Here is a 14074-nt window from a genome sequence, read left to right on the forward strand (position 1 = left end):
TAATGGGTTATGTTGAATCGTTCTTTTTTCGTGATTTTGAGAATAAATGTTTTGGAACAATCGAAGCCCGATTTCACGATCGCGCCGTGTGTCCAGGAATCTTATCAGAGCGTTTCGGCTGACCAACCACTTTAGCGGGAAATGCACTACTTTTTTTTAGCAGGGCGCCAACGTTTTCAAAAAAGCTTTCGCTTTAAAAGCCTGTGTCAACATCTTACGAGCACAAGGTAACCGGCAATACCGATTTGGGAAAGGTTTCCAGAAGAAAATATGCAAGAAATAGGAGCCACCTTTCGTTTCCTGACACTCAGACGGAAAAAGGGGAAAAAGAATTGGGCCCATCTCCCCGCGAGGGGGACTCGAGTAAATGCGTCGCATAGGGGGGTGGGTGTATTGCGTTAACGTTTAGTGTTTGGGGAGTTGGGGGTAGTGAATGCGTTGTATCAGCAGCTTCTTGACGTAGTTTGAATGAGTCAAGGATATAAGGCTCGTTCGTAGCCTTTCATTCTGTGTCGGTTTTGTGGCGCAGTGGGAAGAGCACCATGTACCTGGCGTTCCGCCCACAGGTAGTGAATGCGTTGTATCAGCAGCTTCTTGACGTAGTTTGAATGAGTCAAGGATATAAGGCGCGTTCGTAGCCTCCCATTCTCTGTCGGCTTTGTGGCGCAGTGGGTAGAGCACCATGTACCTTGCGTTCCGCCCGCTGGGTCGAGGGATCGAAACCAGGCGCCGGATAGTATTTTTTTATATATTGTAGGGGGAGGGGTGCGGACTACGACTACGGACGTCAACGCGGGTGACATCGTGAGTTACTGAAATGCTCTGCATTTAAAAGCGTGAGCAGAAAACAGTTGAATACAGTATTCACACATGCGCACACACATCAGACGTGCCTGTCTGTGAAGGTGGATGACAAGCAAAGGTGAAGTCCGCCGGAGTACATGTCGCCTCCCCATTACGACGGCAGAAAAGAAGCGAAATTTAAATGGAGGACAACTTGTCTTATCGACGGTACCGCCACCCCGGGGAGCTGGAGCAAACTAACCACGCAAGCGCTTGGAATGCCCGCAAATAGAGGGCGGGGCGAATGTACAGGTGCCGTCTTGAGGAATTGAAACAATGATTTGAATATTGCCAAATATTTGCCTTACTGACTTTATGACAGCAACTGCCAGTGTACAGGAAGCTCTTTTTATTACGGAGGGCTCGTTTAAATGCACATCAATGGAGCTAGGCTGTTTCCGGAATTAGACATTTCTGTAAAGTTACGAGGCCGTGTTCCAGTTACTTTTGACGGCTCCTGTAGACATGGTCGCTGTGAATCCACACCGGTAAATCTTTGAGAAACCCTCTTTGCCTGCCCGATACTACAGAGATAAAAAAATCGACTTCGAATGCATAGTAAGTGATGAGCCGTGTAATGTTTTGCCTAGAACTAGCCGATATTGCTTGAAATTAGGGGCCTAACTTTGCGAAGAAGGCCTTAAACCATAGCTTTGCTGTAATAAATGTTGCTTCTTGGGTGTCGAAGGAAATATTTGATGGTTCCGACAATAAGGGCCTGACTTTACGAAGAATGTCCTAAACCATAGCTTTGCTGTAATGAATGTTGCTTCATGGGTCACGAAGGAAATATTTGACGGTTCCGACAATAATAAACTAAAACGACGAGAAACAAGCACTCCCAGCCAGCTGAAACCAGACCGCAAGGCAAAAGCGGTTGCTCAGACTCGACGGCGAATGCCAAAACCGGAGTGGTTTATTCCGCCGCGTGACACTCGGTCGTCGATAGCGGAGGAAATCTTTAGCGAACTGCCGTTCGCCGTCGATGCGTTCGTCAGTTGCATGGAAATGAGGCTGCCAAGGCGGCACTCTCTCCATTGCTGCGTTCTTGTTCCGTACTCAGTCTGGTCAACAGACATACTCCTTGGACAGCGTAATTGAATGCTTGTTGCCTCGCTTGCCGTGTGTTAGACGAAAGAATGGCGGTTATAACGCGTAGCATTCTTTGCCGAATACCCCCACAGCAAGTACAGTGTTACGCCCTGCATTTCCACAAAAATGCAGACTTGGAGAAAGCAAGACGTGTAATCGTTATAATAGCGTAAATGGAGGTAACTGGTCAAACAGAATTTTGAAAAACCAAAAGATAAGAAGAGTAAAAAATATAAAATTTCGACAAAATTGATCTGACAAAATAAAAGATATGAATATTATACATCTACCCCCAAAAACTGAAGAATCAACAAGAAAAGTCCGCAAAAAAAGCGTTCGAAATACGTAAAAAAGTAGCTAAAGTGGATCAAGTCTGCAGTGCGCCTCGCACCTTCGAAAAAAGAAACATAATTAGCAAATTAGAAGCACTTCATCACTATAACGGTATAAATTTACATTATCGGCGAAAATTTCCCGAAGAAATCTTCAATGGAATAAAATAATAGATTGTCTTTCGCTATTCATAGCACATATGGCTGTAACAAACTTGCACTCTAGACCATAACCGGCTGTGCTTAGGCAACCTGCATGAGAATGCTACGCATTCGTAGACAATTCTATGAATTTCTGCTGGATTTTTTTTTTTTAAGTCATAGCTGGAGCTGGAACTCCGAGAACCCGCTTAGTCGCTACTAGCCGCTGCTAGTGGCTAGACCGTTCTGGCTAATTTGTTTTGGTCCCAGCCGCTGTTGCTCAGTGGTTGAGGCGCTTAGCTCCTGAGCCCAAGGACGCGGGTTGGATCCCGGCCGCGTTGGCTGCTTCTCAGACGAAAAGCCATAACGCCTGTGTGTCGAGATTTCGGCGTGCGCTGAATATCCCCGGGTGGTTGAATTTAAAGTGACCCTGGAACACTTTTCTCAACTTTTTTTTTGAAATTTTAAATGCTTGCAGAACGTAGTCGCCCAACACACCCAGTACTTAGATTAGGGGGTCGCAAAGTACCTCAGCCAAAAATTACTGCTATATGCCCATCAGATAACTTGTAAAATCTCTCAAAGATTGTTCTTTCTTTCCTGGTCTTGAAATTCTTCGACGACTCGAACTGCGTCACTAAGGCCATGTAGCGGCTGTTGGCCGCTTTTCCTTCAGCGGCAGCAATGAACGCTTTTCGATAGCAACTTAAAAAAAGCCACAAAAACAAAGCAGAGATGGAAGGTTTATCTGGTGCGACGTGCAAATCAAGCAGTCCCGCTCCCTGCTGGCGAAAGCGCTTATCGAAAGTGTTGCAGGGTTCCTGTAATCTTCTCCCTCCTCCTACAGGGCTCCTCATAACCCAGGTAAAGCTTCGGCGCATTTCACCCCGAAATTCAATTTTTTAACAGCGCAGCCGTTTAGCAAATCGTAATTTTTCGTGTCCGCAGTTAAAGATACCAAGAAATTGCGGAGGGCGCGAACGCTGGCCTCTGGGGGACTGCACGGCAGTTAACAAAACCAAACGAATGCCTGAAGCTCGTGCGTGCGTGCCCTCACGACGACTACCCAGCGTCCCCTGCGCACGTTTGGCAAGCCAAGCATACCCACTTAGGGAGATTGTCCAGTATTGGCAAAAAAACAACTCCAGCGTTCGCCATAATCGCGGCAACACTTGCTCGTAACGAGAAAGACGCGTCATAGCGTACGCCCCTCCAAGATGATGACCCATGATTATCGCTTCCAAGAAAATGGAAGAAGCTCACACTTAGAAAGTAGACATCGTTGCGGTCGCGAAGAAGGAGCAAATCGGCTGCGATTGTGGACTTAAAACTTCGTGATGGTCAGGAAGGTTGCGTACAGCTTCGCTATCTTTCAAGTTTTACGCGTTAGTGCGAGCTCCCTTCATTTTTTTTTTCAAGTTTGTGGCATCTATTTGTCGTATCGGGTGTAGAGCGCAATTAGAGGAACCGTGAAAATAACGTGCATCGTTTTTACTTGAAAGAACTAGCCAACTCACTCAACGTCATTCCGGTCCCAGAAGGCGTTTTCATCAGTTTAAACGAAGAGCACTACATCCATCTCCGTCTGTGTTTCCCTACTTTGACGCCTTTTGTACTCCACCCTCAAGCTTCTTTTTACTTCCAGCCCCCTAAGACGGCCTGCATGATAATAGCGAATGTAGATGTAACAGGCTACGAAAAAATTGCGACCGCTTCTTGCAGAACTGCCAATAACAAAAGAAAAGGCATAGAACAACCTCTCAGCGTTCGAAGATGTTGGGTAGCTGACATTCTTCATAATACAGAAGCATTAAAAATTTTAGAAGCAATGACATCTTACTAAACGACAATATTCACCGCTATTTTTCCTGTGACTTATAACCAAAGGCCTCAGCAAAAGGCACAATCACCAAAATTTACATCAAAACAAGATAAGCGTAAAAAAAGAGGAAGTTTTATTTTTTTTAGAATTATCTTACGCAAATATTTAACTTTGGCATAGCTGAAGAATACAGCTTTTTAGGAGAATTGTTCCCTCGTTTTTTTAGCAATTTTAGTTAGGTGGCACGAAACGGGTTGCTTTCTATTAGCAAGTTCAATAAACGCCGTTTGGCCAAAATGATCGCTTGCTCACATCCTACCTTGCCTTAAACGTCGTACTTTCTGAAAACATAGTAGCAATTGGGACATTTTTCAATCGGTCAGATACAATATCCTGCGCCGGTACTTGCAATCTTCATTCAGAACGCCCAAATATATGCTGTCCCGTCGCCCACAATAAACATGCCCCAGACGGCAATACATGTTGAAATAGCGCGCAGACTATTCGTGTCGTGAGATCATGCATTACAAAATAAGAAAACTGCATGGAAGGCAACCTTGCGCTTCAAGTCAGCAGACGGCTTCGAAACGCTGCCTACTGACGCTCGCGTAATTCATTCCCCTTTAGTTGATAGGGGCTACCCTTGAACCTAACCGCACAACCACGGAGTAGCTTAGATGGGGCAAGCTAGCCGAACGCTAGAGAACTCAAGTGTAATCGGAGACGATAAACGTACAGGCGATCTGCTACAGACGTCCCCACACTTGAAAGAAGTGGCCCTAGAAGAGAGCGTGACCTGACAACCCATGTTCATTTTTAGTGTTTTGTGTGCGTTGAGTCAGGAGAAAATTCGCCTAAGAGAAAAGGCCGCGGTGGAGTAACACCTGGAATTCCCAGTTTACCCCTGTGACAGTCGCGGCATTATTAACACAAAGAACGAATCAACAGGTTCCCCTTGAGCAAAGGGCAAACCATTCCTACGCTAATGCAATTAAAGAAACTACAAATGGATACGCACAGAAACGTCCAAAATGGACCACTAAGGATGCTGCGAATCGAAACTGTTCCCTTAATATAGTTTCCAGTTTCAAAGACAGCTATTGTAGGCGGTCAGTGTCATCAGCTCAGCATTGTAGGTACATCCACACTGATAACTGATTGTGACCGCCGATATCATCGCAGTATTCCTGCAATCACGGGCTTGTGACGATCGGAACCTTGGCTTTCAAAACAGAAGTGCTCGGCAGGATACTTTAGCATCAAAATCTCCCGGGCGCTTCAGTCTGTTTGCATATTTTGAAGGCGAAAGCTTCGGGTGCTATCGTGGCAGGCACCTTTTATAATATGCACATCCACCTGTGTACTGAGCGGTCATGTTTTTGTGGTCTTTCAATCATCCTTATCCACCTTTGCCCCACATTATTTCCCCTTATTTCGACCTTAATTGTCATTACTACCACTAATCAAAGAAATTCAAATTCACAATTTGGGTGTTGCTGCGCCCAATTAACACGTTCTCTATAGGGCACGTCGTAGTGGACGGCCCCAGATTAATTTTGAATACCTATAGGGATCTTTGACGTGCGTTGAAATCTGGACACATGGGCGTGCTCGTTTTCGCATCGATCTGAACAGCAACCACCGCTACCGGGATGGAACCGGCGTTTCACTAGTCTCTCATTATACCATATTAATTTGCCCTAATCTACCTCAATCCCACCCTAGTCTGCGCTTAATCGTTACTATCAATCACAAACAAAATATTAAATTAACTCTGTTAATAGGGTACATTAATAGGGTTAATAGGGTCAGTTGGCGTACGTGCATTCGTAATGGAAGAGCAGGGCAAACTTGACGGGAAGAATAGAAGACAGCAGAAGCGCTTCTGTTGTCTTGTATTCCTTCTGTCAAGTTTGCGCTGTTTTTTTTTTTTTTTGTTACGGATGACCTTGTTAATCATTAATCCTCTCTTGCAGGCGGTTGGAATGCTTTGGTTCGCTTCTGACCTTCTTTGGTCTTTTTTTTTTGTACCATACGTATCGACGCCGGCATCATTCAATGACACCTAGCTTCGAATGAGACATACAAGGTATTCGCCTTGGTAATGCAGTCGTACAGCTCACCTTGACCATTCGTATGGTTCTCGTCTCCGTGCCCGGTATGCTCATGACACACACGGCGGTGATGACGAGCAGGTTGAAGGCAGCCGAACCGACGATAGTTCCAGGACCGAGGTCACCTGCCGAAAACCTGCAGGGCGTCGGTAATGACAGGTTGTTGCGCGGGAAGCGGGAACCGCTTTGATTTAAGTGAGATAGAATTTATGCAGCCGAACATCATTAGCAGCCGTGGCCGCCGGTCGTGACGTTATTAACTGAAATGTGGAGGACCTCATGCCTTCCGCCGCAACCCGTAACTTGTATTAAAGGGACCAAGAGGACTAAATACAGGTCTGGCTCATTAAAAAAGACCGCTTTGTCTAGATAAAAAAGGTATGAATTTTATCGCAAACCTAAAGCAAATAGTCAAAATATTAAAGAAAACATATGAAGCAGTGGAAACTCCTCGGCCACTTTCCTGCGATTTCTTTGTGGCTTCACGGAAGCAATGTTTGTGTGATTGGCAGCAGCCGACATGAACCACCGCCAAGAAACATGATTGGGCGACTGTAATGGAGCCGCTAGTTCCGTTTTACCGTGTAAATTGAGGACTGACACGCGTTTAATACACAGGCAACTATGTTCTAGTGCTTGCCCATAATACGTCACTCCTGACCAGGTTATGGCACGGTAGCGCCAAATTTCAAAGTTTACTAATAATTTCTTGTTTTCCTCATAAAAAAGCGTCTCTTGAGGCTGTAATAGGTCTAAGCGACTTACTAAAGGCTAGTCCTTTCAAACTGCACGAAGTTGCATTTTGTGTAGTCGTGGACCTTTAAAAAATTGGCTCCAATCCACGCTGTGAAGGTGGTTGGAAAGCAAAGCTGTGAACGACACCCACAACAATGACACCTCAACCCCACAACCATGTGAACGACACCTACGAACACGAACGGCGGGAATCCAAAGCCGTGGCGGTTCTCACTGCAAGCTGATGCTGCGAAGTCTTGGAGCTAACAATAGCGCACATGAAACCATGAAACATTTGCTTGGCGTTCTCCTCGCACCCTCCGTACCCGGCGAGCTATGAAATTCTAAGCCGACCTGGTAGGCGTCTCGCGGGAATACGGCGCCAACCTGTCGACCAGCGTGTTTCAGCGGTGCCCCGGGGCTCCAGCAAATTCAAACCAAATAAGCAAAAAGAAAACTGTTGGTGAGGGATTTGCGTGTACGGCTCCCACCATAAGCGTAGGAAGTGAGCTTCGGATATGTTACTGCGCTTTCTACCTCCATGCTCTGCTACGGCGGCTACGGCAGTAGGCAGCTGGATATACGATTACACTACATATTATATAAGACAATGCAGAACAAACGCTGCCGAAAGGCGTTTGCTTCTAACAGCTCCGGCTCCATTAGCGCCCTTGTTTTCGAGTGTTTTGACAGCTCTCAGCAGTGCGACACCGTGCTTTGCTTCGATCCGAATGTGGGGTCCTCTCCTCCAGTTGTGTCAAACTTGTTCGTGGTTTGGTTGCTGTGCTTTTGTGCACGTGGCATCTGACCCTGGGTACAAACGTTCCTGATTACTGAAGCCTTAGTCGTCCGTTTGAAAATTGTGCTTCTGAGAGGGGTATTATTAAAAGCACTGTGCTCTGCACGGAATGCAGTCTGAATTACGGAAGACGTTAGTGAAGCCCTAAACAGGGTAAATTTAGTCCGAATTAAAGACGGTTACAAGCAGAATAAAGCTGACCATTATTTCGCGGTACGGTCCACAGAATAGGCAACCAGCTTGGCAAGACTTCGTCAATATTTCACTCTGTCATGTCTTATTTCGGCCAGATGTTCAGAGAACTGCGGCGTCTGCTCACCCGCTGCCGACGATCTCGATGATGGCCAGCAGGATCTCCGGGGCGCTGGACCCGAGTGCCATGAGCGTCAGGTTGGCCACGGTCTCGTTCCACACCTTGACCTCTATGACATCCGGCTGGCCGCCGGGCACCTGGGCCGACAGCGTGAGCCGTCTCGTCTTCGACGTGATGCGCTCGATGGCGCACATGAAGACGTCCGCGATTATGGCCACGCCCAGGAAGCAGTATATCAGGCCTAGCAGGTAGACGAACGAGCGTCCCCCGCGCGACCAGCTGGACTCGTCCAGGAACGGAAGCAGGAGACCTTCGCTGCACGCGTAATGGTGGTGGGTATTGTTGGACATCTCCTCCATGGCTTCGGAATCCATTGGGGCTTCTTGGAGTGACTAAGGTCGAGCTGATGACGACCTGCATTAGAGAATGTTGGGATTAGCTTTGAGAGGAAAGTGCTGAAGGGTTTCTCGACAACAAAAAAGTGACAGCTCATCTTTTTCGCATCTAAACACCCTGATGCCCTCTTGACCTGTACAGATATCCTCTCCCACTACCGACTGTTTCAATGGAAATTCCCGTCACCACATCCACGACTCTCTCGGTTTGAAGCTACCACCCTCCGAAAACTGCAGATCAACACATACCTTACAACACACTTTTCCACGCCATGCTTACCACGCAGTACACAGCTACGTGTCAACGTTGCCCACGATTAGATACACTCTTTCACATAGCTGTTGCGTGCTCACACACAGAAACTTTTCCCATATTCCCTAACATTTCTCCAAAACAGTGGGTGGAGCTGTCGACAAGCTCGGCCGCGACCATCGAGCGTAAACTGGTGGAGAGAAACCGTCTTGCCACGAAGCACCAAAGTATCCTGGACTGAGGACAATTCTGATCGGGAGAGCCCCTAAAGATCGCGTATGATGTTTCATAAAGTTAATTCACTGACTCCAACCAAATCGTTGTATTACTTTGTAAAATAGAAAGAGCTATAGGATTGAGGGATTGTGGTCGGGTTCCCCAATAACCTGCTGAGGTGGTTCAGTGACTAAGGCCATCGGCATGAGGTCATGAGTATGACGGGGTCAGCGCTTAGAATTTCATTCTCTATATTAACCTTTAGCAGTTCGCTACGGTTCACATCATAGCCTACCTGTTGTTTAGGTGCGTGAAATCCCATTTCAGCTACTCTTCAAAACCAATTCAACAACATACGAGCCGTAATCAGGCCAATAATAAAACGAGCTGCTAAGATCAAATCATTTGGCCAATCTGTCAATTACAGCGAGCACGGAAAAACAAACCACGGTATGGCTGTGCCTAGAAAAATAATTGGCCCTGCATCTGCTGACTTCGCAGCAAATATCGCCGAAAGACGTTAGTCTTCGGCCGCCCCTGCCACGTAAATTTCCTCCTTTCTCTTCCTCGCCCACCTCTCCCGCGCTTCTCTCTTCCGTTTTGTTACTCCCGCCATTGACACGGAGGAAGTTTGCTAAAATTAATACAATTTTTGCACGTTCCGCTGTTCGCGCGCCATTTCATGTAACCCTTCGTTCCTGTAGAATTGGGAACGCCGTCACGAGGTCCCCACTCGCCGCGTGCTCTTCTTGGTAATTTGGGGGCAAAATGTTTTTCCACGCGTATTTCTTTATTTGCTATCCAAAAATTACTCAGCCAGGGATTGTCAATTAAAAGAATATTGCAAATACAAACTATGTATTGGTGTCTTCCCTAAAAAATGTTTTCTTTTTGCTAAATAATGTTGAGAAATATGTAGCATGTTTAGATTTAGTGGTCTGGAAACGTTTTTTATGTACAAACCTCTCGTTCCAGGATTCGTTTAAGTTTTGGCTGGAAATCTGTATTGAGGAACATACATACATACATACATACATACATACATACATACATACATACATACATACATACATACATACATACATACATACATACATACATACATACATACATACATACGTACATACATACATACATACATACATACATACATACATACATACATACATACATACATACATACATACATACATACATACATACATACATACATACATACATACATACATACATACATACATACATACATACATACATACATACATACATACATACATACATTGTCGGCTTTCAGTACCCCAAGAAAGGCTATCGTGTTTAACAAACGCAGTCAGTCTTCACCTTGGCAGAAAATAAAGTAAGCGTGGCAGTGGCATGATGTAATTAATATCCAATGGGTCGAAAGTGAAGTATGTACAGTGCGCAACACCCTTGTCTATAACAGTGAGTTCAACTTAAACTGGTTATACGTCTCAAAACTTCGGACTCAAACTTGTCAGAAAAGACGTTGAGGTAAAAATATGTGGTCAAGACTTCAAAATGATACAATAGTTTTCTTCAAATGTTTTTCGGCCGAGGCAAGATAAGGCTAAAAGTACGAAAAATGTATTATAGACAAGGGTGTTGCCCTTTGTACGTGGGCCATCCACGCAATGGGCGCAAAGTGCCAGCTTTCCTTAGAGCCTAGCCAATGAGTCAACCGAATAACGGATTAGCTTATTATACGCGTGAGAATGGTAACAACAACCGATAGCAACATCTTATGAGAACTTGCCGCGATATGCTAGCACCACAGATGAGCAAATAAATGAGCCGAAAAAGCTACCACGTGCTGTGTTGGCCTTCATTTACGTCAATCTTCTTGGAAGTCGGACCACTCTCCGAGCGGCGACGCCCCCCTACGTATTTGCAGACCTCGATTCACAGCCGAGTAGGCTTCGTCCCTGTTCCAGAGACGTATGAGTCAACGACCACGAGGGCGTACCCACGTACGCCGACGGAGAACAACGCGTAACCCATTTCTCCTTCTTACAGGCGACAAACGTTTTCTGGAGCAAAAGAATAAGTAGAGAAATGTAGCCCTCTCTCCCGCGAGTGGTCGCGGTTGACTCTATGGCCCCTGGCAGGCTTAATCCTCGGGCCTTTCACCTCGTGCCTTCTAGGGGCCTGTAATTGCCTCCGTTAATTGTCGATTAGACACGTTGAAAGCGAAAGCGCAAAGAATGAGAGGGTGAGGGCAAAAGTCGAGCGGAAAGTAAAGAACGTCCCGAGGCATTGTCCTTGACGCAACACCCTGCCACACCACGGCGTTTCGGTAGAGTGAAGCTATCCGGACACCCGTTGCGTGAAACCGCATTGCAGACGGTGACACCGAAGACGGATGGGGATGGCCTAAGCGACATTTCCGCAACAAAGGCCACGGTGGAGCGGACATTGCCGCGGTCGCGCGACTGTTGACACACGTTTTCCTGGGCAAAGTGTACCGCTTTGTGTAGCAAGCGGTTGCAGAAGACGTGCGTGTATTAGAATAACGCCACGTAATGCTCTGGGTGAACTACACTTTTTGCCGCATTCAGTTTGCGAAACTGACCGCACCGGTTCACGGCAGCTCTTTGGTATGCCAAGCATTTGTGGGCGAACCCCGGGAGGCTTTAGGGGCGAAGCACCTTAGGACCTTGCTTTGTCCGGGGCTTGGCGTCCGTGTACTGCTATGGCAATGAGGCCAAATTTAACGCGAAATTTGAAGGAATAATACAAATAGCACAGTAATAAGACGAAGTAGCGGCACTCACGGTCCACTTTCTCGCCCAGACCTGATTGTATCGCGGGGATTTGTTTATGAAATTTCACGAACCAGAAGCTGAACTGTGCGGCTGTAGTGGGGGCCTTTAGTTTTGTTTAATCGTACCCATGAAACGCTTACCTGGTGTATATTAATACGCTGAAAGCTCTCGTTGTGTTACGTCCCGCTATTACACCACTGCTAACATTGCGCAGAGCGACAATGTAAGATTTCCCCTAAATGTGGCAGATTAACATTTCTTATCCTTTTCGCGAAAACCGTCTTTCAGGACGGAAGGGGATAAGCGAGTCACCAAAAATAGGTTCGTCCCAACAAAACGTGGGTTGAACGTGATTTCAATGTTCATTTAATTAGCGGAGTACGGTTGCGAGAACCGACTTTATTGCTCGGTCCAATACAAGAACTATAAAACAAACTATATCCCGTTTCGCCGCTACGCCTCACACACGACGAAGCTGACCTTTCATTAACCTGGTTGTTCGAGGAGTACCATTCTTTCTCCAATTTTCAAAACGTCGTTGTATTCCTTAGCACAGATTATATGCGCCGCAGCTTACACGAAACAATTGTAGCACCACAGAGACCCGCCGCATTTAAAAGGAGAATCAGCGATATTGGCGATGCGTGAAAAAAAGATGCCGCTCCTTATCTGGGTGATATGTAGGATGAAACGCCACAGGGATTGCGCTCCTTCCGCCCCTTTTCGATTTTAGAGTCAAGCCTATCCTGACCGCCCCAGAACGCAATTTTTAGGTGCGGAGTACCCTAGGACAGCACAATGTCCGTCCGCGTCCATGCGCATAGCATTTACAATCGCAAAAATTCACACAGGCACCGGCAGGATTCTAACCTGTGTCTGATAGATCAGGCAGAGTTAGTGTTAGTCGTCTTACCTATTGGGCTACGACCGTGAGTTAGTACCTGAGAGTCAAACGGCTTACTCCCTCGCCTGTAACGGTGCGGAGTACCTTAGGACCTCCCAGTATCCGTCCGCGTCCATCCGCGCGCACATCACCATCAAGCGAAAATCAAGCAAAATTCGATTTGAGCCGTGAGTTGCAGTTTTATTTAGGGAATAATCAAGGTGCAACTCACGGCTCAAATCGAATGACGGTCGGAGCGCAAATCGGATGTTACTTGGGGCGAAACTTGGATGTCATTTCGAGTCCCCGTACTGCGCACCCTCGCCATCATCCACGGAGTGGAGATGCTGTCATTTTTTCCCTTTCCCTACCGAAATCCCACGGAATTCCGTAACTGTATTTCTTCGGGAAAAAAGCTAATGACTCATTTCTTATTTATTTACGTAGGCGTAAACAAAGCGCAAATCCAGCCTGCTATAGAAGGCCACTCTATAGCGCTGTCTCTCCCAGCCGATCCAGCTGGCTGGAAGAGCCCATATACATGCCTGACGCTGAACGGCTTGTCGTCTGTCGTTTGCACTGGCGTCTTATTCTACGCAGAACTCGCGGTCCTCTCGTAACGAGCAAGAGAGTGGAAAAGAACAATGACTCCTTTGTACGCGTCCTTGTTCCGTCTACTTTCGTTTCTTTCTTCTTGTCGTTCCCCTCCAAGACGCGTTTGTCGGCGCTCGGAAGTGTCTTTCTTCCACTCTCATGATATCAGACGTCCGAGGCTTCTCGTAGACCTCATCGCTTTCCCTGTGATTGCGGGCCCTCATGGCTTTCGACTTGTATTTTATCCGCCATCTTGTCTTTTTGTGAAGTAAAAGACAAAGAAAAGCAGGGGAGCTAGCGCCGCACCTTGCAGCACCACACAATGGATGTGCGGAACCACAATGGGCCTGGCGACGTGTGGCAGCGGCGGGCCTGTCTGTGTGCGTACACGGTGTACGCGACCACCACCTTATTGTACGGAGTCAAGGGGACGACGTCGCCAGGCAATCACGCCGCTTGGGCATGCGTGACCGACGTACGGCGAGTTGTTGGCGGGGCAGGCGAAGAAGATCGCGGAGCTCGATGCGGCTCCGAGCGTTTGTCTTATGGCCGGCATACGCTCAAGGCGATCTTACGCCTTCAATAAGGATAATTTCTCGGTGCAAGAACTTCCGCTTTATCGTTCTCGGTTTTAAGTGTCTCAAACGAAGCGTCGACGTCGGGCTCATGCGCAGCAAATGATCATGACAATAGCGATGACAATTGCAGAAACTTAGGAAATTAAATATGAATACTCCTCGTCATAATTAAAAACACACG

General features: G+C 46.8%; 1 protein-coding gene across 1 annotated transcript in view; it reads right to left on the reverse strand.

The window, feature by feature from the left end:
• Positions 1–14074, reverse strand: part of LOC144138012 (sodium/calcium exchanger 3-like) — a 74802-nt gene that overhangs the window by 27091 nt on the left and 33637 nt on the right. The window contains exons 2-3 of the mRNA XM_077670048.1: positions 8198–8605; positions 6354–6480 (exon numbers count right to left, since the gene is read on the reverse strand). Coding sequence (XP_077526174.1) covers positions 6354–6480; positions 8198–8565 — 495 coding nt within the window. The 5' untranslated portion in view covers positions 8566–8605. The remainder of the gene's footprint in view (positions 1–6353; positions 6481–8197; positions 8606–14074) is intronic.

The sequence above is a fragment of the Haemaphysalis longicornis genome, unplaced genomic scaffold (genome assembly GCF_048455015.1).
Source record: "Haemaphysalis longicornis isolate Haplotype H1 unplaced genomic scaffold, Haemaphysalis longicornis Haplotype H1 scaffold_5, whole genome shotgun sequence".
Classification (NCBI taxonomy): domain Eukaryota; kingdom Metazoa; phylum Arthropoda; class Arachnida; order Ixodida; family Ixodidae; genus Haemaphysalis; species Haemaphysalis longicornis.